The sequence below is a fragment of the Diabrotica virgifera genome, chromosome 3 (assembly GCF_917563875.1).
Source record: "Diabrotica virgifera virgifera chromosome 3, PGI_DIABVI_V3a".
Lineage (NCBI taxonomy): Eukaryota > Metazoa > Arthropoda > Insecta > Coleoptera > Chrysomelidae > Diabrotica > Diabrotica virgifera.
In genome coordinates, this window is record NC_065445.1 from 147,691,695 (window position 1) to 147,713,940 (window position 22,246).

At 35.0% G+C, this 22,246-nt stretch overlaps 1 protein-coding gene across 2 annotated transcripts in view; it reads left to right on the forward strand.

Moving 5' to 3' along the window:
- LOC126881345 (RIMS-binding protein 2) overlaps positions 1-22,246 on the forward strand; it is a 509,061-nt gene that overhangs the window by 141,643 nt on the left and 345,172 nt on the right. For both annotated transcript variants that reach the window (XM_050645576.1, XM_050645577.1), the window contains exon 2: positions 12,923-13,092. In XM_050645576.1, the coding sequence (XP_050501533.1) occupies positions 12,923-13,092 (170 nt within the window). The remainder of the gene's footprint in view (positions 1-12,922; positions 13,093-22,246) is intronic.

Below are 22,246 nucleotides of genomic sequence, written 5' to 3' on the forward strand. Positions count from 1 at the left end.
AAATTAAAAAAGAAACTCAGATTTTGGGATTGTGGAAATAAAATGTCAACCATTGTGACACTATGGACAGCATCTGCAAAGCTAGTTTTATACTAACAAAATATATTAATAAATAAGGGCCGGATAGGTCAGGCCGTAAAATGCCTGACTTCCATGCTGAAGGGCGGAGATCGAATTTCAAAAATATCCAGGTCGACTCAGCCTGAATAAAATGAGTACGTTAAGTAAAACCAGGGGTATAATAATATAATATATAATATATAATATATAATATATAATATATAATATATAATATATAATATATAATATATAATATATAATATATAATATATAATATATAATATATAATATATAATATATAATATATAATATATAATATATAATATATAATATATAATATATTAATAATAATAGGCGGTTGAAGCATAACACTGGTCCTGTAAACCTACCGTTAGCCCAAGGGATAGCAGACTATCCTGTTATAATCTCAAAACCGCGTTAGGGGTATAAAAGGGAGACTATTATTCTATTAATATTCGACTGGTATATTATTTAACAAATAATGACATGATTTCAAAGTCAGTTAGATACGATATAATACATATTTCTTAGTAGGCTATTGATTATATTCAAAATAAGATAGCTAAAAGGAACTACAACGTTAACGGGGTTTTATTATTTCATATGGTCAATGAACATATATATATATATATATGAAAAAACCGCGGAGTGCTACCATTTAAAGGGGTGCGTTTTTGAGAAATGGGTGAATTAGTCCCTGGGCACAGGTTACATTAGGGTGAGTTCTATGCACTTTTGGTATAAATGTTGTGGACAAAGTGATTATGTTAGCCATTATGTATAATGCCCGGTCATTATTAATAATGACTAACTTCAGCGGGCAATTTGATAACTTTTTACAATTTATCATATTGTCGGGTCATTATGAAAAATGCTATACTATGGCCGGGCAATGTGATAAATCGGCGTTCTTAGTAAATCATGCGATCTTCAGCAGCGAATCAACGCGCTGTATCCAAGGTTACAGTCACCGAAGCACGTCGGCCATTATTTATAAATCATATTGCAGTTGAATGTTAGTAATGGTATATACGACAAGTGGTTTGTTTGTGACATTTCTTTGTTAATTCTTTGTTTATAAAGTATTGCATAGTGAACTATGGAAAAAGAAGAACCATTAAGTGATATGAAAAATCGATTTAACAATCGGTTAACTGAATTAGTTTCAGTAAAATGTCAAAATTCACAAATTTTCACAAAAACAGCCTACATGGAAATGATACAGAAGGTAAAAAACTCTAAAAGTAAACAGACAAATAAAACGCCGAGTGATTATCAGCGCTTACGAAGATTCGACGTTATGACGATTAGAGAAGTAGAAAAATTGATTGTTCCTGTGAAAGAAGATAACGTAATTAAATACTACGTCCATACAGAAGAAATATTTGATACATTGCGCGATCTTCATATTACTATCGGGCATGGTGGTAGAAACCGAATGGAGAAGGAAGTACATTCTAAATTTAAAAATATTACAAGGGAGATGATTGTTATCTATTTAAATTTATGCATGACCTGTCAGAAAAAACATAATGTTCCAAAGAAAGGCTTGGTGGTGAAAACAATATTGAGCAAGGAAATGAATTCAAGATGCCAAGTCGATTTAATCGATATGCAGTCACAAGCCGATGGCTGTTATAAATTTGTGCTTGTTTATCAAGACCATCTTACCAAATTTGTCCAACTTCGAACTCTTACAAGTAAAAGAGCAGAGGAAGTATCGCATGTACTTTTGGATATTTTCACAATATTTGGGGCGCCGAGTGTGCTTCATAGTGATAATGGCAGAGAATTCGCTAACCATATTATCAAAGAGCTGTGTAGCATGTGGCCCGAGTTAAAAATGGTACATGGCAAACCCAGGCATTCTCAGAGTCAAGGATCTATAGAAAAAAAATATTTAATAAAAATAAAAGTAGTTTTAATCATCCTGTCTAGTAGATGCCAAGCATTATACATAATGTCCGGGCAATGTGATGAATTTAATAGTATTTATTATATTGACCGACAGTATTGGGCATTTTTTATATAGCCCGGGCATTATGAAAAATGATCAATTAATCATATGGTCCATAACATAAACATACCTACATAAAAATTGTTCCTGGTTAAATTTCCTATCTAAATATCGCTTTTTAAAGTCAATGATACTTTTTTTTTACAAAAATATATTCAAAAGAAAAAGCACAAAGAAACCCAAAAGAAAGAAATTTTGTTTTTTGTCCCATAACTTTTGTCCACGAGGATATAGGTATAGACATTGCTTTACGAAAAAAAAATCTACATATTTTTTCTTTAAAATGTTGTGTAGTAGAGGTAATTAGGATTTATAGTTTTCGAAATATGATTTTTCAAAGTTCGCCACTCACAGCAATTTTGGGCAATTTTCCTTGTAATTTCGCAAATATTGTTCTGTAACTTTTTTCCACGTAACTTTAGGTATATGAAATGTACACGTAATAGAAATAGAAATCAATTAACTTTAAAATGGTCTACTGTCTAACGTTGTACGACTTTTTGTTAAAGAGATTATGGTTTTTCAAAGTTTTATACTTTTAACGATTTTTTATAATATAATATAAAAATAAAATTATATTATTATATGATATATTGTATATATATTATATTATATAATATATAATAAAAAAAATATTATTTTTTACATTTTTTACGATTATTTTTGCAATTTCTCATTATAACTTTTTTTCTTCTACATTTAGGTATATATTATATTATATAATAAAAAAAGCTTATTTTGTTTACTTTAAAATTTTGTATTACAAAAAATTCGAGGATTATTTTTGAATAAGATATTATTTTTCAAAATGTAATAAGTACTTGCAACGATTTTTGATTTTAGGATTATTTTTTAAATTTCTCATTATAACTTTTTTTTTCTTGTACATGAATATACTATATATTGCTGAATAAAGAGGGCTTACTTTCTGTTCTTTAAAATGGTGTATCATCTATATTTAAATAATGGAAACCGAGTGATTCTTTGATATTTTTTTACCTGTATTATTTAAAATTATTTCTTTTACAAAAATTATATAAACATTAGTCTTAGAAAACATCACTTTAGTTAAAATTATTTAAACGTTGACATTTAAAAAATTTCAAAATCAAAGTCCATCTCTTCGTTAGCATTAGCTTCAATATCTTCCTCTGACACCTCAGTTACCTTAGAGTCCCACAATTAGTACCCATGCACATGCACCCTTTGCAGAATATTGAAAAACTAATTCCTATCTTCCTACAACCGCAGTTTTTTGTACATCCTTTGGTACATTTACATGCTATTTTTTCAAGCAAAGCTTGTGGTGCAGAAGCTTTGACAGTAAATATTGGAATTAATCCATATTTTGAAGTTAGCCCGGCCGAGTCAAGTGGATCCAAAGTATTACCTATAAAAAATAAGATTCAATCATAACACACAATCATATAAAAAAGTTATAAGGAGAAATTTCAAAAATAATCCTAAAATCAAAAATCGTTGCAAGTACTTATTACATTTTGAAAAAGCATATCTTATTCAAAAATAATCCTAGAATTTCTTATAATACACCATTTTAAAGTAAACAGAATAAGCTTTCTTTTTTATTATATAATATATACCTAAATGTAGAAGAAAAAAAGTTATAATGGGAAATTTAAAATAATCGTAAAAAATATAAAAACTTGTTAAAAGTATAAAATCTTGAAAAAGATACTTACATGTACCATTGCATATGCCTAAAGTTGCGTAGAAAAAAGATACAGAAAAATATTTGCGAAATAACAAGGAAAATTGCCCAAAATTGCAGTGAGTGGCGAACTTTGAAAAATCATATTGCGAAAACTGTAAATCCTAACGACCTCTACTAAGCATCATTTTAAAGAGAAAATATGTAAGTTTTTTTTCTGTGAAGCAATGTCTATACCTATATCCCCGTGGACAAAAGTTATGGGACAAAAAACAAAATTTCTTTCTTTTGGGTTTCTTTGGGCTTTTTCTTTTGAATATATTTTTGTAAAAAAAGTATCTTTGACTTTAAAAAGTTATATTTAGATAGGAAATTTAACCAGGTACAATTTTTATGTAGACGTGTTTGTACCAAAAGTGCATAGAACTCACCCTAATGTAACCTGTGCCCAGGGACTAATTCACCCATTTCTCAAAAACGCACCCCTTTAAATGGTAGCACTCCGCGGTTTTTTCATATATAGAGATTCATTGACCATATGAAGTAATAAAACCCCGTTAACGTTGTAGTTCCTTTCTATAGTACATAATCAATAGCCTATAGGGCGTTATTTTTCAAATAACATCCTAGGGTATTAAAGCACCCCACAACACTAATTATGGAAAAGTGGTCCCGGTCAAATTTAATGAAAGTTTGGTCAGTGATACTTCTCGATGTGTAGACTAAAAAAGTCCATGGGACCTGGGTCTGAATAACTACTATTCTCGAGCTACAGCCTTCTGAAGTTATTGGATTCGTTTGCTAGGTTTACATTAAGTGCACTAATTCATGGTCAAGTGAACGAAAATATTTATTATTGGAAGAAGAGAGACTCATTTTCTTCATGCATACTTGCGTCTTATACATGAATTCGTGGTCAAAAATAGATGTATCGTATTTTAGTCTTCAGGAAATCTCACAGTCTTCAGGAAACCTCACCTTTAGTCTTCACAGGAAACCTAAAAGTCCTCAAAAAACTAAAGAAGTGCGATATAAAATGTGCTACTAGAGCGATATAAGAATTATCATGTTTTGATGAATGCTTCACGGGTATGCAATACCAGCAAAGCTGCAGTTCCGCTTTACCTTCAGAATACTACTGAATATTGGCGGATCTAGGGGAGGAATATGGGAATTCTCCCGTAACACGGTCCAGAACTAAAGTTAACGTTGTCGAAAGATAAAAAAATACATTAGCTGACGTGAAACTTGTCCCGCATATTAGATATAAGACAAGTAGAGAACATGGAGTTGATCTCAATACGAAAAAAAAAAAACAAAATACCTGGTAGTCTTAAACGCTAAATATTAATTGAATGCTATGCTGGAACAACGTTGTAAACGCCAAATCACATTTTGTTGACAAATTGAAAAAAAAACACTTTATAATTGATTATTTTGAAAAAAAAATATTTATGAGCGTAATATGATAGACTATAGGATGCATAACATTAATATCAACAAAAATAACCTTAGGTTATACAAATCAAGCATTTATGAACTTATATGCTATATTTTAATAAAACAACGTGTTAAATCCCCGTCGGTTAAAACGTTGTTGTGTGGAAGTAAGGCGGTTAAAACGTTGTTTTAGAAATAAAAAATGAAGTACACGTGAAATTAAGAAACGTTTTTTCCCTGTATAAATTTGAGTAATCACTGAATTGGTTATACTAACATCCATTTTAGCTCGAAATGACAAATTACACGATTGAAAACGTTGATTTACAAAACACATGCAGAAAATTTGACTTGAAAGACCCACTTTAACACATAAAACTTTGTTACACCGAAAGTTGAATATTGACTAATTTTCAAACTATCAAAACAGGAAAGTTAAGTCCCATAATATTCCTCACAGTCAGCAGTACATTATTTTGCACTTTGGGTCATCTTTCAAGTCAAATTTTCTGCATGTGTTTTGTAAATCAACGTTTTCAATCGTGTAATTTAAATAAAATTTAAACAATTGAATGAATCGCTTTGAAATTTTTATCACATATTAAGCACCAAAGAACCCTCATTTGACAAAAATTTCAAAGCTGTACACTAATTTTTACAACAGTTACTGCGAAAATAATTTTTTTTGCAATTCCAACCTTTTTTCGCAATTATATTAACAATAAATGAGTAAATCAAACTTTGTAATACGTCATTTTAAAGCTTTTTCCATAATCTCAAAGATATTTGTACTAAAAAAATCATAATTTTCACTGTTTTCCGTTGATTTGAAAAAAAGGGGAAAATGCCATTTTTTGACAGTTCATTGTTGATGAATAAAAATGGCCGCCAGATTATAGGCAGGAAATAGTTACAATTTGTTCCTATAGTTATTACCTGTCGAAAAACGCTTCAGTACCCTGGCTGCTGAAGTGTCACGAACAGGGTATATTTTTGTCTTATCACCCTGGCCTATAAAAATATATAAACATTGTTTATATCCATCCATCTAATGGCACTACAGCCCAAATCGAGCCTTGGCCTCCTTCAATAAGCTTCTCAAATCATTTCGATTTACCGCTGTTCTTTTCCATGAACGCGTTCCCAGGAAGTTCCTGGCATCCTCATCGACTTCGTTTTCCCATCTCTTTTTAGGTCTTCCAACAGGTCTTCTTCCCTGCATTCTTGCATTCAGCAATGTTCTGGGGATTCTATTCTCATGCATGCGGACCACGTGCCCTGCCCACCGTAATCTCTGCAGTTTAGTGTGTTGTGCTAGAGTTGGTTCGCTATATTGCTCGTATATTTCTCTATTATACCTAATTCGCCAGTTGTTATTTTTACTTATTGGGCCCAGTATCCTACATAATACTTTTCTTTCAAACACATCTAATGCATTGGCAGATTTCTGTGTCGCCACCCATGTTTCGCAGCCATAACTTACTATGGGCCTGATTATTATTTTATATACCCGGAGTTTTGTTTTCCGGTGTACGTCTCGCGATTTGAATATGTGGCCCATCGCGAAATAGGCTTTATTTGCCAGCACAAGCCTTCTATTTATTTCCGGTTCTTCTTCATTGCTTGCAACCAGATCCATTCCTAGGTACGTGAATCTATTCACATGTTCTATATCGTCAATAAAGTGTTGTTGCGCCGGTCTATTTGATCTGGTTTGTATGAGTAGTTTTGTTTTATTTGTGTTTATTGCTAGCCCTACTGCTTCTGCACTCTGTTTCAACTCAACGTAGGTTTCTTCCGCTGCATTCATTGTTCTGCTCATTATGTTTATATCATCCGCGTATGCTGCTAATTAGGTAGATTTGTTTGTAAGTATGTTATTTCCTCTTACCGTCAACCGTCTAATTACATATTCAAGAACAAGATTAAAAAGCGTTGGAGCCAGTCCGTCGCCTTGTTTCAGTCCTTGCGTTATCGTAAACGTATCAGTGATCTGTCCTTGAATACATACTTGTGCTTCTGTTTCTGTCATTGTCATTTGCACTAGTCGTATTAATTTTGATGATATGCCAAATTCTTCCAATATATTAGGTAGAATTGTTCTACCTATTGAATCATAGGCTTGTTTAAAATCTACAAAGAGATTGTTAACGTCCATGTCATATTCCCATGCTTTGGCTAGTATTTGTTTAACTGTAAATAGTTGGTCAATGGTAGATCTATTTTGCCTAAACCCTGCTTGATATTCCCCGATGATTTTTTCCGTGAGAAGTTGAAGTCTTCGATTAAGGATGTTTGTGAATATTTTGTATCCCGAACAAAGTAAAGAGATGCCTCTATAATTCTGACACAACAGTTTGTCTCCTTTTTTATGAATAGGGCAGATTATACTTTTCTTCCATTGTTGGGGGATTTCTTCTTCTATCCATATCTCTCGTATTAGCTGATACATCTGTTGTGTCAAATTCCTTCCTCCTTGCTTGAGTAGTTCTGCCGGTATTTTATCTATTCCCGGTGCTTTATGGCTTTTTTGTATGTGGATTGCCGTTTGGACCTCCTCTAGCGTTGGGGGTCTAGTTAATTCATTTTCTTCTCCATCTTCCCCCAGCTCTTGTTGTTGTACCTCCTGCCGTGCCTGCTGCTGCCTCTGTTGTTGTAATGGTGGTTGTGCCCCTTTGTTTAATACTTCCTTAAAATATGTCATCCAGGTTATCTTAATTTCGTCCATATCGCTAATGATTTTACCCTTCTTATTTTTGCAGAGGCTAGTCTTCGGTTTGTATCCCTGTCTTAAATGTTTAATAAGTTGGTATGCACTACGTGTTTCGTTTTCCTTAAACTCTCTCTCTATGTTTAGTATCCGTTGGTTTTCGTACTTTCTCTTTTTCTGCCTGCACAGTTTATCTGCTCTTCGTCTTTTGTTCTCGAATTCTGTTTTTCTCTCTCTAGTACGTCTGAGTATGTAATTCTTATGTGCCGCCAGATTATACGCAGGAAATAGTTACAATTTGTTCATATAGGTATTACCTGTCGAAAAACGCTTCAGTATCCTGGCTGCTGAAGTGTCACGAACAGGGTATATTTTGTCTTATCACCCTGGCCTATAAAAATATATAAACATTGTTTATATAAATAAGACCAATAATGACGAACACAGCGGAAACAAGAGCGGATACTCCCAGAACACAAAGATTATCGGAGACAGCAGGCATGAAATTCTTACCAAAAATAACAAACCAAACGCTAAGACATAGAATAACACGTAAGAAATGAGAGCAGGATATGAAATAGAGGAAATAAACTTGTGAACGAAAAAAAGTAAAATAGAATTATATCGATATCAGTTCTAAAAGCCAAAGTAAAATAGACAAAAGAGCCTACTAATAAATCGAAAATAAGAATAAGAATATGAGAGTACCTACATAGAAAAGAAATACACTAGTCTATTTTTATTGATTTTGTAAATAATGGACATTTTTTTTGAATCCACTCATAACCCTTGATGAAGCATAAATCCGTAATTATACTTTCGAAACTAAATTCGTGTCTAAATAAACAACACAACGATTTTCTGTCATAAAACAAGACAAAAACGGTCATGCCAGCAGCAAAGGTTATGGCAATGGCTTTTACAGATTCTCATAAAATTATGTTGGTCGGCGATTAAATAAAACGGTGAACAAAGGATTAAAATAATGTGAGCCAGTGGCTACGTGAAAAGTAGATACCTAAAACATATTCCTTCACATATCGTACCGAATCTACCGTACAAAATAAATGAAATTTATATATTTATAAGTCAAACTGATCAACTTCTATAACAATGTTCTATACAGGGTGTAACAAAAGGGTAGATGATAAATTAAATCACATATTTAGTAGCTAAAAATAGCTCGATAGAGCCTTTTTTTTATTTTTAAAGAGGGGATCTGAAATCTTCAAAATACATCTCAGTCCAGAACGCCGCCTGACTGACCTTAGTGCAGGATTCATTCTTCGTAGCCCCAGCGATAGTTCCCGAGCTACTTTAAAAAGAGCTCTCTCGTCGCCGAGGCTACGCCGAATGCCTACCTGCTAAACCAGACCCTCCTCTGTCATCCAGTGCTCCGAAAGCGGAATGGCCGCTGCAAGGTCGACATCGCTTCCGAAGCACTTTACCTTCATTTATCCACAGACTGTAAGCAAGGATGCCCTTCCTTTCCCCGTTTCTTCCTTTTTTGGTCCCAAAATTGGGTTTTTGTTTGTATGGTTTTTTCTTTTTTTTTATTAGAGCTTTTTTACCACAGTCTGTCTCATACAATCTAACTCACCTATTCGCCTCTCATCAAAACTTACTCCCTCTACCTTCCCTCTACCTGTGACAAAATTCACACCTGTCTCTCTTTCCATTCTGTTCCTTTCTATTATCCATCTGTTGCATTCTAGCATCGTATGTGTTATGATGTCCGGGTGTCCGCAGTATAGACATTCATCAGTGTCAGCCTTTTCAAACCTAGAGAGGTAGGCTATAAAACACCCGTGTCCTGTGAGCACCTGCGTCAGGAAATAATCCAGTCATCTGTGACCACAGTCCATCCAATCCTTCAAGTTAGGTAGCAGAATCTTTGTCCACTGTGCCACATGCTCCATGTTGTTCCATTATTCCTGTCATCTTTCTATTGACCTTTCTCTTTCCTGTCTTCTCTCGGCCATAGTGAGCTCAAGGTCTCTTCTCTCATATAGTTTTTTCTTTCTACTGCCAACACATGCAGCGGAACACATCCAGTGATGGCCCACAAGGCTGCGGCAGACACAGTCCTCTACGCGCATGCCACTCGCAGCAGACTTGTTCTATCCACTCGTGCAATGAGCCCCCTGTAGGCCTGCATCTCTACCGCCTCACTCCAGACTAGTGCCGCGTAGAGGACGATCGACTGCACAACAGCGTTCAAGGCCCTCCTCCTTTCGGATTTGGTTCCTCCAATGTTCGGCATCACCCTCCCCAACGCAGCCGCACTGTTTGCAGCTCTCCGGATCACCACCCGCACGTGCTCCCCCCACTTTCCATTCTGGTGCAACGTCACTCTCAGGTACTTTACGTGTTTCTTGGGCATTAGACACGCCCCTGCACATTCTAGTTCCACACTTTGCCTTTTCCTATTCCCCTTCAGAATGATGGTTTCGGTTTTCTCTGCTGCGAGTTTCAGTCCGTGCTGTGTCATCAATTTCTTCACGACGCCGCCTACGTTCCGTACCCAGTATTTAAGATCTGTCTCGTCCCGCGCCACTACCAGCACAGCGAGATCATCTGCGAACGCAAAAAGAAGTCGTACCCTCTCCATATTCACAGTTCATAATCCCGTCATATGCCAGGTTACATAGCGTCGGGCCCAAGACAGATCCCTGGGGAACACCTGCCGTCACATCCACAATCGTGCCTTTCTCCACCATAATTCTTCTCTCAGACAGATATTCCGCTACCATGTTCATCAGGTATCCAGGACATTCTCTCTCCTCCATTGCCTTTATTACCTCGTTCCACTGCAGCGTATTGAATGCATTCCTAACATCGAACAACAACAGGGCCGCCCAACGGTGTTCATCCCCTCTATTGGACAATGCGTCGAATACACTCACAATTGCGTCAATCGTGCTTCTCCCTTTATAAAAACCAAATTGCCTGGGGATAAGCCTCCCGACCTCTCAATCATGCCATCGATACGTCCCCGTAGCATTCTTTCATACAGCTTTTCCCGGGGTTCGCTGCTCTCTCTTCCGCCTTTTTTGTTTTTCTTTTTTTGTCCCATCTTCCTTCCCACGAGTTGGGTCGTGCTGATCGGTCCAGTGGGGCAGTGCGCCCTTGTCCCGCCAAGGGTGTTTTCCCCTCTCGGGCTTGCCATCTCCCTTAGGCATCGCTTGTAGCCCACTATGTTACCCCTGGGCCATATACCCCTTCGGCACGATGGTGTTACACCTTGTCGATGTCTCGACACCTCGATGTCTCGGATTTCCTTAACCTGTCGTCTGATTTAACTGATTTTTTTAATATGTTAATAGTATTCTTTAACCATATCGCTGTAATAATATTGTTGCTAGACCAGTAAATTGTCATTGTACACTGGGTGTACCAAGCAAACTGTGTTTTTTTTTTCTCAAAGTTCACCACACCCTGTGGAATATTCTAGCAGTAGCATATACAGTGCGTCCATAAAGCAACGCATAAATTAATTATTTCGTAAACCGGCGACTTTCAGGAAAAATCCCGAAACAGGTCGATTTTTATTTTTATTTTCCGGTTTTTTGGTATATATATCATACTAGTGACGTCATCCATATGGATGTGATGACGTAATCGATGATTTTTTTAAATGAGAATAGGGGTCATGTGATAGCTCATTTGAAAGGGTATTCAATTCTCTATTCCCTAATATAAACATTAACATAATTACTTATACAGGGTGTTCAAAAAAACATTTTTTTAATTAAAATAATTGAGATAAAAAGAAGAATCTATGTAATTTATTTAATTCAAAATGCGTTTTACTACCGTCAGAAAACAGAAAAAAAAAAATATGTGACAAATAAACATTGATTTTTGTTTAAACGAAATGTTCAAACTGGCAAGAGGCAGGTGGGTGGCAGCTTTAACATTGAATGTAAGCGAAAAAAATATTTATTTGTCAAATAAACATTTTTCCCGTTTTCTGACAACATTTAAACGTATTTTGAATTAGATAAATTACATACATTCTTCTTTTTGTCTCAATTATGTTAATTAAAAAAATGTTTTTTTGAACACCTTGTATAAATAATTATGTTAATGTTTATAGTAAGGAATAGAGAATTAAATACCCTTTCAAATGAGCTATCACATGACCCCTATTCTCATTTAAAAAAATCATCGATTACGTCATCACGCCCAGATGGATGACGTCACCAGTATGATATATATACCAGAAAATCGGAAATTAATAATAAAAATCGACATGTTTCGGGATTTTTCCTTAAAGTCGCCGGTTTACGAAATAATGAATTTATGCGTTACTTTATGGACGCACTGTATAAGATACTGAAATTAAAACCCAACTATAGCCTCAGATTTTCATAACATTCTATTTTTTGATTCAATCGCTTATGGATGATAATAAGAAAGTGAAGCACTTTAACAACTAGCCATGTTTTTATTAATACAGGGTGTGCGACAAACTTTAAAGGATAATTCTACATGGAAAAGAACTGACAGTTTGCTTTCTAAACTTATGTCCTCAAATGTTTCGTTTCCCAGGTACGGGGCGTTGACATTTTTCTTACAAACTGACGCTCTAAAACCGATGAGATTTGCAAATGAAATTTGATGGGTTTTAAGAGGTAGTTATTGCGCATTTTTGACATACCTACTATTAAGAGAATTTTATATTGACCATTGGCAAGCATACGGGTTTTAATATTATGGCCCGTATGTGACCCATATGTGGCCCGTATGTGACCCGTATGTATATGAATTTTTAATTTCAAATAACTTTTCTTAATAACAATTTTCGATATTGTGAAATATATAATCACAGTATAATTTGTTAGAGAGAAATTTATTTTCCTCTTAATTTAAATACAGTTTTCATTTTTTATATCTTTTAGTGATTTAATTAATAAACAAAATGAACGCAAAAAGAAATTCCATTTATAGCTTTCATTTGAATTCTATGAGACACTCGATTCAATTTGTTTTATTGTTCTAGGGTATGGACTTGGAAATGCAACTTAGGGCGGCAGAAGCCAGAAGGGTCGACCTAGAAAGACAGCATGCAGATGCCCTTCAGGCCCTCAGAGGTTGCGGTCCAGAAACACTCGAAGCAAGACAATCCAGAGTACGGGAACTAGAAAAGAAAGTAGCACTAGAAACAGTGAGGTAATATATATTTTAGTTTTCTCTGTTCTAAGAAAAACATCGATATACACTACTCCAAGAAATTAACGCACCATATTAAGAATTGATAATATGTCATAGCCTTATTCTTTTATAATATCTCTGTAATATTATTGTTGCTAGACAGGTAAATTGTCATTGTATACCGGGTGTACCAATCAAACTGTGTATTTATCTCAAAGTTCCCCACACTTTATTGAATATTCTAGCATTTATAAAATACTGAAATTAAAACCCAGCTATAGCCTCAGATTTTCTTAACATTCTGTTTTTTGATTCAATCGTTTATGTTGGATAATGGGCTAATAGAAAAGTTAGCTACTTAAAACCTAGTCATGTTTTTCATCAATACAGAGTGTGCCACAAGCTAAAGGGTAATTTTACATAAAAAAGTGACAGTTTACTTTATAAACTTATGTCCGCAAATGCTTCGTTTCCGAGATATAGTACATTCTTTCACGGTTTTTGCTGTAAATTCTAAAGAACCGCTTGGATTGACATGAAATTTGGCGTACGCATAGCTAACATGTCAAAGAAAAAAAGTGATATGGTGCCGATGTGTGCTTTTGCTCTAGGGGTGAGTTTCACCCCATCTCGGGGATGAAAAAATATATGTCCAAGATAAGTCCCGCAATAGATAAACTGACTAATTTTCAGCAACGTTTGTGCTATAGAGTTTTTTCACCAAATCAATACATTTCGAGTTATTTGCAAGTGAATATGTTCATTTTTGAACAAAATAACCACGTTTTTAAAAGGTTTTCGCAAATAACTGAAAACGTAGGCATTTTGTCGAAAAAAATATTCTTAGCAAAACTATAGCCTATAAAAAGTGAAAAAAACGGTGTATATATTAGGTTTATATAGGTTCATATTCGAAAAATTCCAAATATACAAATTCAATGTAAGATATCCAAATAATGAAGCATTCTTGGGAAAAAAACACTTCAACTTTTTTAAAGTGTTTTAAAAAAGTTTATTTTTGTTTTTGTAAAAAAAATTTCAAGCATCAAATGTAAGCAAATTACGCTCAAAATAAAGTTGGTCCCTTTTTTTGGCAAAAAAAAATCAGGAAGATCACCCCCCAATTAGCAACTTAAATGAAATTAATCGTTACCGCTTCACAAGTTACTTTACTTATGTTGTGTTTATATGATCTGTGGTTTCATCGATTCAAAGTGCTTATTTTTGAAAAAATTTGGTTTTAAAATAAAATTTTTAAAAATTTTAATTTTGAAAAAATGATTTTTTTCAAAATAACTTAAAAATTGTTAGAGATACCAAAAATCTTAAAGGGGTGATACACACGCGAGTAAGTACGCGAACTTATGGCTCGCGGCCTTTTTCGCGCGTGTATCACCGCAAGTACGCGTACTTTAAGTCCGCCGAGTAAGTACGCCGTCGATCCAACAAGTTTGAAATCTTACTCGTAACCCGTACGTGTATCATGTTATTGCGTTTAAAGTTACACTTATATTTTCACTAATTAAGCAAATTGCCTGGAAATATTTCAATCGTTTATTGTTGAAAGGAGACAAGTTACATTTTATAAGTTTTGAGAAAACCGTAAAACACTATTTTAAGCTATACTAAATTATTTTGATTATTTGTTTTTAAGTAAACCGAATTATTTATAGGCTGTTTTATCCTTCTGATGAAAATATTACCATCTTATCTATGATATTTTGTTTGTTTATGCCTACCTTGTATTAATTAAAATAGATCAAAAACAAATGCTATACTTCACATCATGATTTTGACAGCTTACCACACTTATAAAAAATCAAATTATTCTTCTATTTAACAAAACCTGATCAAAAATTAATCAAACTCTACTAAAAAACACAAAATTTCAGCAAAATTAGGTACACAGAAAATAAAAAATTTAACCACGAGGACAGTTTCTAAATTTTTTGCTACCGACGGCGACCGCGATCTTTAAAACCGCGTACTTTAAGTCTGCCGTGTATCACCGACGGCGAGCCGAGTAAGTCCGCGATCTTTAAACCCGCGTACTTAAAGATTGCGTGTGTATCACGCGCTTTAAACAATAAAAAAAGTCGGCTTTACTTTTATGAATATTTTATCTTCTTTTGTTTTTCTATAAGACAAAAATTCGTTAAGATCCGGTGTTTCTAAATTTGCATACACTCGTGATAAGTGATTCGTTCAAGCCCTTTTAACTACAGCTCTTTTAAAAATAAGGACTTTGAACCTATGAAACTTACAGATCATATGATCAATACATACGCGAGTAAAAAACTTGTGAAGTGGTAACAATTAAGTTCATTTGAAATGCTAATTAGGGGGTGATTTTCCCGATTTCCTAACAAAAAATGGGACCAACTTTATTTTGAGAGTAACTTGTTTACTTTTGAGGCTAAAAAATTAAAAAAAAAACAAAAATAAGCATTTTTCAAACACTTTAAAAAAGTCAAAATGAGTTTTCCACAAATAAGTGCTTGGTTTTTGGGTTATGGCACGTTAAAATATTCGATTTGGAATTTGACAAATATGAACCAATTTTTCATTAGCTATAACTCTGCTTCTACTAGGTATAGTGACCTAATATATACACCATGTTTTTCACTTTTTTATGTGCTATATTTTTGATAAAATGTTTTTTCGACCAAATACTTACTTTTTGAGTTATTTGCGAAAAACCGTCTGAAAACGTGGTTATTTTGTAGGAAAATTAACATATTCACTCGCAAATAACTCGAAAAGTATTAACTTGGTGAAAAAACTTTATAGAACAAAAGTTGTTTAGAATTAGTCATTTTATCTATTTCCTGACTTATTTCGAACGTATATTTTTTACCCCCAAAGGGGGTGAAACTCACCCCTAGGGCAAAAGCTGGCACAATATCACTTTTTTTCTTTGACTTGTTAGCTATGTGTATGCCAAATTTCATGTCAGTCCAATCGGTTCTTTTAAATTTAGAGGTTTTGCAATATTTTACCTTTAAAGAACGTACTAATACGGGGTGTTGAAATTTTTCTTACAAACTGACGATTTATTTATTGCTTTAAAACCGGTTGAGATATGAAAATGAAGTTTGGTGAGTTTTAAAAAGTAGTTATTGTGCATTGTTTGACATACAAATAAGAATTTTATATTCACTATTGGCGTGCATACGGGTAACATGACCCGAGGATGGATTGATCTCTATTGATTTTATATTGTAAATAAAATTAAAAATAAGGCTTTATTCCCACAGAGTCAGCGCCGGATCCAGCATTGTTAAGAGGGGGGGCGATCCGCTAACTCTGTAGATAATTTTCTTCTATACCGGCCTGTTTTAGCCTACCGGCGCACCAATAAAGTCACGTACTATCTCTGAATCTGTAGGGTAGGGACGGCGAGTCAAGGCCCACAGCACTTAGGCCACAATTGACCCACTGTGCATCCTCCCAGGGGGCTGTCATCCTTAGCTCATTGTCCATCCTGCCATTTCCAGGAACGTGAACAAATCATCAGGGGACATCTCCCCTATGCAGTCAGGTGTAGGCCAAGGCTCACCGAACGCATACTTTCGTATTGAAGATAACTCCGGAAAGTCACCTAGTGCATGCTTGACAGTTTTGTAATCGCGTTCACACTTCCTGCACAGAGGTGTGTATACTAGCCCTAGTGTCTGAAGGAGTTTGCTTAGTTGACAATGGCCAGTTAAAAAACCAACTATCAAGCGCAGGTTTTTCCTGGATATTCTCAAGTACTTTTCTGATGCTGACTTCACAAGGTTCCTTAGTCTCTTGTCAATTCTACATCCTGGCCCTTCTTCCCATATTTTCACGGTTTGCATGTGGGAGTAACATTTGGAAATTTCCACGAATGTTGCAGTTGACCAGCCAAAAAGTTCACCAAATCACCAGGTTGCCTTCATTTTCGTTGCGTCCTTTAACCCACCTCAGAATAATGTTGCTCTCATCCGAAGCTTGACCTAGTGACTCATGACACTCCTTTATTAGTTCTGCTATGACTCGTGGTCTATTCAGGGTTAGTAGCTCTTGCTTGCTATGTGTGCCGATTATTATGATCTTACCGGCTATAACTTTTCGGGTTATCTCTTTTGCAGCTATGGAGATACCAGCCAGTTCAATTACGCTGGAATTTTTGGCATTCTGACCCCATTTTATGCTAAAGTTCAGTGATCTAGAGTATATCTCGCATCCTGAGCCTTGTTTCATTTTGGAGCCATCGGGGTAGATGCAATATGTATTTGCCACGTTTGACTTTCTATGTTGTCTTGTTTCGATTTTGTAGGGTTTGTCGAAGGTTTTGTAGATTTTGTCCTTTCAAAACAATACCGCTCCGTAGTACTATGCCGCCACCACCAAAACTAACGCCTTGTGTGAGGTTACAACTGACATACTGTTCACAAACTCTTCTGTAGACGAAGTTTTGTGAATACTGCTTCGATATGAGGAGCAACTGAGTAAATAGCATCAAATCCAGTTTTAGACATGTTTTAAGTACCTATCTAAATAGTACAAAGTACTTGGTTTAGTTTAATCTACATTGTGAATTATTCATTTTAGGCAATTTTGCTTTAAATCCAATATATATTGCTATATGAATTATTCAAAACTAAACAAAAATTCATTAAATCCCATTTTGAGACCAAGCAAACTGACGTGAATCCATCATGTTTAACCAATATGCAATAAATCCTTTAAAAAATATTTACTGGGAAGAAGAAGAAGACCTTAAATGATATAGAGACATTCTAGGAAACCGAGGAGATGATATTGATAATAAAAGTGATGAAATTAAAAAGGAACGCGATTGTCTAGAAAATGATATAGGTCTAGATATTTTAGAAGCTTTGTTTTATATATTAATAGTGTTTTCGTAAGTTGGTGTTTTATTTTCGATACTTAGGTTGCAATGATACGCCGCGAGCACGCACCGACAGCTACAACCGTGCGAGTTCCACCATCCGCGCAGAACGATATCCCACTCATTTCCACTTTTCCGAAACAGCAAAGGCAGAGATACTTAAGGAGCCAGCGAACGGAGATTCTCCGGTCTTGAAGCGACCGCTTTGGGCTCTAATACCAGCCCAGCGGAGTGAGCGAGGCTGGCCGACCTGAGTAGCGAAGTGCACCGTACTGGCGTGAGCTCGCAAACTGAGGCAGGCCGACTTGAGCAGCGAGGTGTACCGTGTTGAAGTAATTCGCAGGCTCATAATTAACCGGTAGCAAGTGAAGTGAACGAGCTCCCGATACATTATTAAAATTTTAATCGCGTGACTGTTTTGTATCTTACACTGCAGTGAGGTGTAAGGATATTTCGTTTTGTTATTAATTTTGCTTTTATTTTGTAGACGTACATCCAGGGGGGACTTCTCTACAACGGGACGATAAGCAGAATTATATTTTATTTTTATTTTGATCTGTACAAAATTACCTTAAATATATTTATTTTGTTTTTAGAATAGAAATATGCTTTATTGTCACTGAAAATTTTTACAATTTTATGGACAAAGCTTACATACAGTCAAAAGAAAAATAATATCAACAACTACAATTTACTAATAGTTATTTATGATATAAGTGTTAAAAGTACACGTTTAAGGCACGCATGTGAAAGTTTGCAGAATGAGCGAAAGCGAGCTCTGAAATTCACATGAGCGCCTTAAAAATGTACTGTTTAACATGCATATCATACAATATTTTTTCTACAAACGTAATTACAGGACCATATCTACAAAAAGTTTTACTTGAACTTGACTGACATTCCATTTTTATATTTTTTTGATATTACATCAAAATTTCCTATACGGTCAAAACGAATTGCAGTGCCATAAAATTTTTAAAGCACTAGTGCCTTAAAGTAGCATTTTTAACGCTCGTATGGAGTGCTAAAAATTGCATTTTAACACGATTGTAGAAAAAATTAGATAAATCGTCAATATACAGTAAATGTGATATAAAACCAAAGACAAAAACAATTAATTTCAAAATTTATATAAATTGCAAATTGAACATACTTAACAACAAAATAAAATACAACATTAGGAATTGACAGTTTAAGCTACTGCGTATGAAACCCAACTTTCTTAGTTATTCATTAAGAAATTCTTCCATTGAATAATATGGTCTTTTAGATAGATAGGCTTTTGTCATTTTACGGAACTTTGGGAAAGATGTTGCAGATTTAAGTTGCAAAGGGAGATGATTTTAAAGTTTTTTGCGGAATATAATATAGATTTCTTTACTAACTCAGTGGATGGAATCGGTAAATAAATATCAAAGATTTAATTTCTGGTGGAGTAAATATGATTGGGCCTTGCTGGAAAGACATGAAGGTGTTTACGAATTAATCAAACCGTTTCTAGAATATATAAAGATGGAAGTGTTAAAATTCCGTGATTTCTGAAGTAACTTCTGCAATTTGTAGATCTTCTGATGCGAAACAGATATCTTATTGCTCTTTTTTGCAATTTAAAAATATCACCAAATTGAGCAGCTGTACTAGAACCCCAAAAAGGAAGACCATATCGAAGATGAGACTTGAACAACGAAAAATATGTTATTTTAGAAGATGCTAAATTAAGTTCCCTTGAGACATATCTTATTGCATAGCAAGTTGAGGCGAGTATCTTACTTAACGAATCGATATGAAGGGACCATTTGAGGTTGCTGTCTAAAAAAATACCAAGAAATTTTACAGAATCAACGGTACTGATCTGGCTGTTATTAAGAGACAAAGGTTAAAGAGCTCCTTTATAGAATAATGCTACTGTTTTATCTACATTAAAAGAGATTAAATTAGAGTCAGACCAGGTCTTTATCGTCAGTAGATCCGAAGTTATAATTTCATGAAGAGATGCAATAGTTGAGTTGCTCCAAGTGATACTGGTATCATCAGCAAAAAGAAAAAATTTCCCATCGATTTTTAAATTAGTGATGTCATTTATAAAGATAAGGAACAGAAGAGGACCCAATACTGAACCTTGCGGTACTCCACATACAATGTTTTTGATACTAGAGTCAGTATCATTTGCTCTAACTAGTTCTTTCCTATTATTCAAGTAGGATTGGAACCAATTCAAAGAAATACCTCTAATTCCATAGAAATTTAGTTTTTTAATCAAGATGTCGTGATTTACACAATCAAAAGCTTTGGCATAGTCACAGAAAACAGTGGCAGTATAAAGATTATTGTTTAGTGCTTGATAAACCTCATGTAGTACAGAAAAATGGCATCAGTGGTACATTTATTAGTTAAAAGCCGAACTGATTTTGAGATAAAATGTTGTTATCAACGATAAAGGACATAAGTCGAGTTTTAATAAGTCTCGCCCGGTAGTAAGGCAATAGCTCTATAGTTGCAGGCGTTATATTTTTCACCACCCTCATGAAGATGAATAATAATGGCTGTCTTTAGGCACTCTGGAAATTTACCTTTTTCGAAGGAATCATTAATTAGTTAGACGAGGATTTCCAATACATTTTCTGTGAGATTAGAGAAGATTTTTATAGATAGTTGTTATCAACGATAAAGGACATAAGTCGAGTTTAATGAGTCTCTCAATAATTTTGGAGAGTATCGGTAGTAAAGCAATTGGTCTATAGTTGCAGGCATTAGATTTTTCACCACCCTTATGAAGAGGAATAATAATGGCTGTCTTTAGGCACTTTGGAAATTTACCTTTTTCGAAGGAATCATTAATTAGTGAGATTTCCAACACATTTTCTGTGAGATTAGAGAAAATTTTTATAGATAGTCCTTCAGTACTACAGGATGGTTTGCTTTTGATACTATTGATTGTTTGGGTAAGTTCAGAGTTATCGACTGGTTTTAAAAAGAATGAATTCGAGACCTTTCTTGAATTAGGGATATAGGAAATGGGATCTTGTTGCGGCAAAATAGTTGATGTTATATTTTTACTCACTATTTTTTTTTACCTGTGTTTTGCCGAGTCTGTCGTCTTGAAAGAACTACCCGTCACAAATTGGCGCCCGAGCAGAAGTTAGAAAATACTCAAGTGAACGTCGCAATTCGACGCCCAAAAATGCCGACAGGTAAAAACACAGACTCAGTAACAGGTGCCACGACAGGTACGACGTGGATAAATCGTCTTTCCAAAGAGGAATTACAGCGCGAAGCCGAAAAATTCGAATTAGATTCCAAAGGAACCGTCGACGAGTTAAGATCAAGACTCAGCACCTTTTGTAAAAATCGCGGGGAAGCGACAGGAACAATCACAAAAATCAATACTTCCAAGGAAGCTGAATCAGACACACTGACCCAGGAAATTTCGATAATCAGAAGCCAATTACAAGATTTAACAATGCCAAAACAAATGAGTCAATTAGAATTGCTAAATAAAGTAGGTACGGAAGTGAAATACACACTTCGACAAGAAACATTCGGATGCGGTAGAGAGAATAGATGAGTTAAGCCTAGCCTACGAGGTCGATAAGCAAGATCTGCTAAAAGCATTACCGGAATTGTTAGGAGACCATGCATTTTTATGGTACCGAAACAACAACAGAAATTGGAATTCGTGGACGGACTTCTTCGAAGATTTTAAAAAAGCTTTCTACCCCAGAGAGTATTCGCTACAACTAGAGGAGCAAATCAGAAACAGGAAGCAAAGGAAAACCGAACCAGTGGATAGATATATCACAGATATTCAAATATGAATCAGACGAGAAAGATCTTTTTCAAGAAACCAAGAACTGGAAAGATATATAAAAATATGCTGCCAGAATATAAGCTTTATTCTCGCCGCCGAGATTTTGAAGATTTATCGGAATTGCAAGATTTAGCCCAAGAAGACGAAAGGACCTGAGCAAATCAAAATTTTGGCGGAAATTGGAGACGTACAGACCCTACAGAATACGATGCCAAAAGGACATTCTTTAGATGCAAGATGCCAGGTCACTTCCGTAAGAATTGTAAAAACCCATGGAAAAAGTGTGTTCGCGATACGGCAAAGAAGGGGTATACAGCAGTGACTGCTGTTTCAGACGTCAGGGAAACAAATAACAGACTGGACAAACAAGGAGTCGTCCCAGTCTGAGGAGCAAGATTCGACTCCGTTCGTTCTCGCCTCGCCGTTACACAACAAGCAAGCAACGACTCGCGACTGTTCGCATCACTGAAAATCGGGCAAAGATC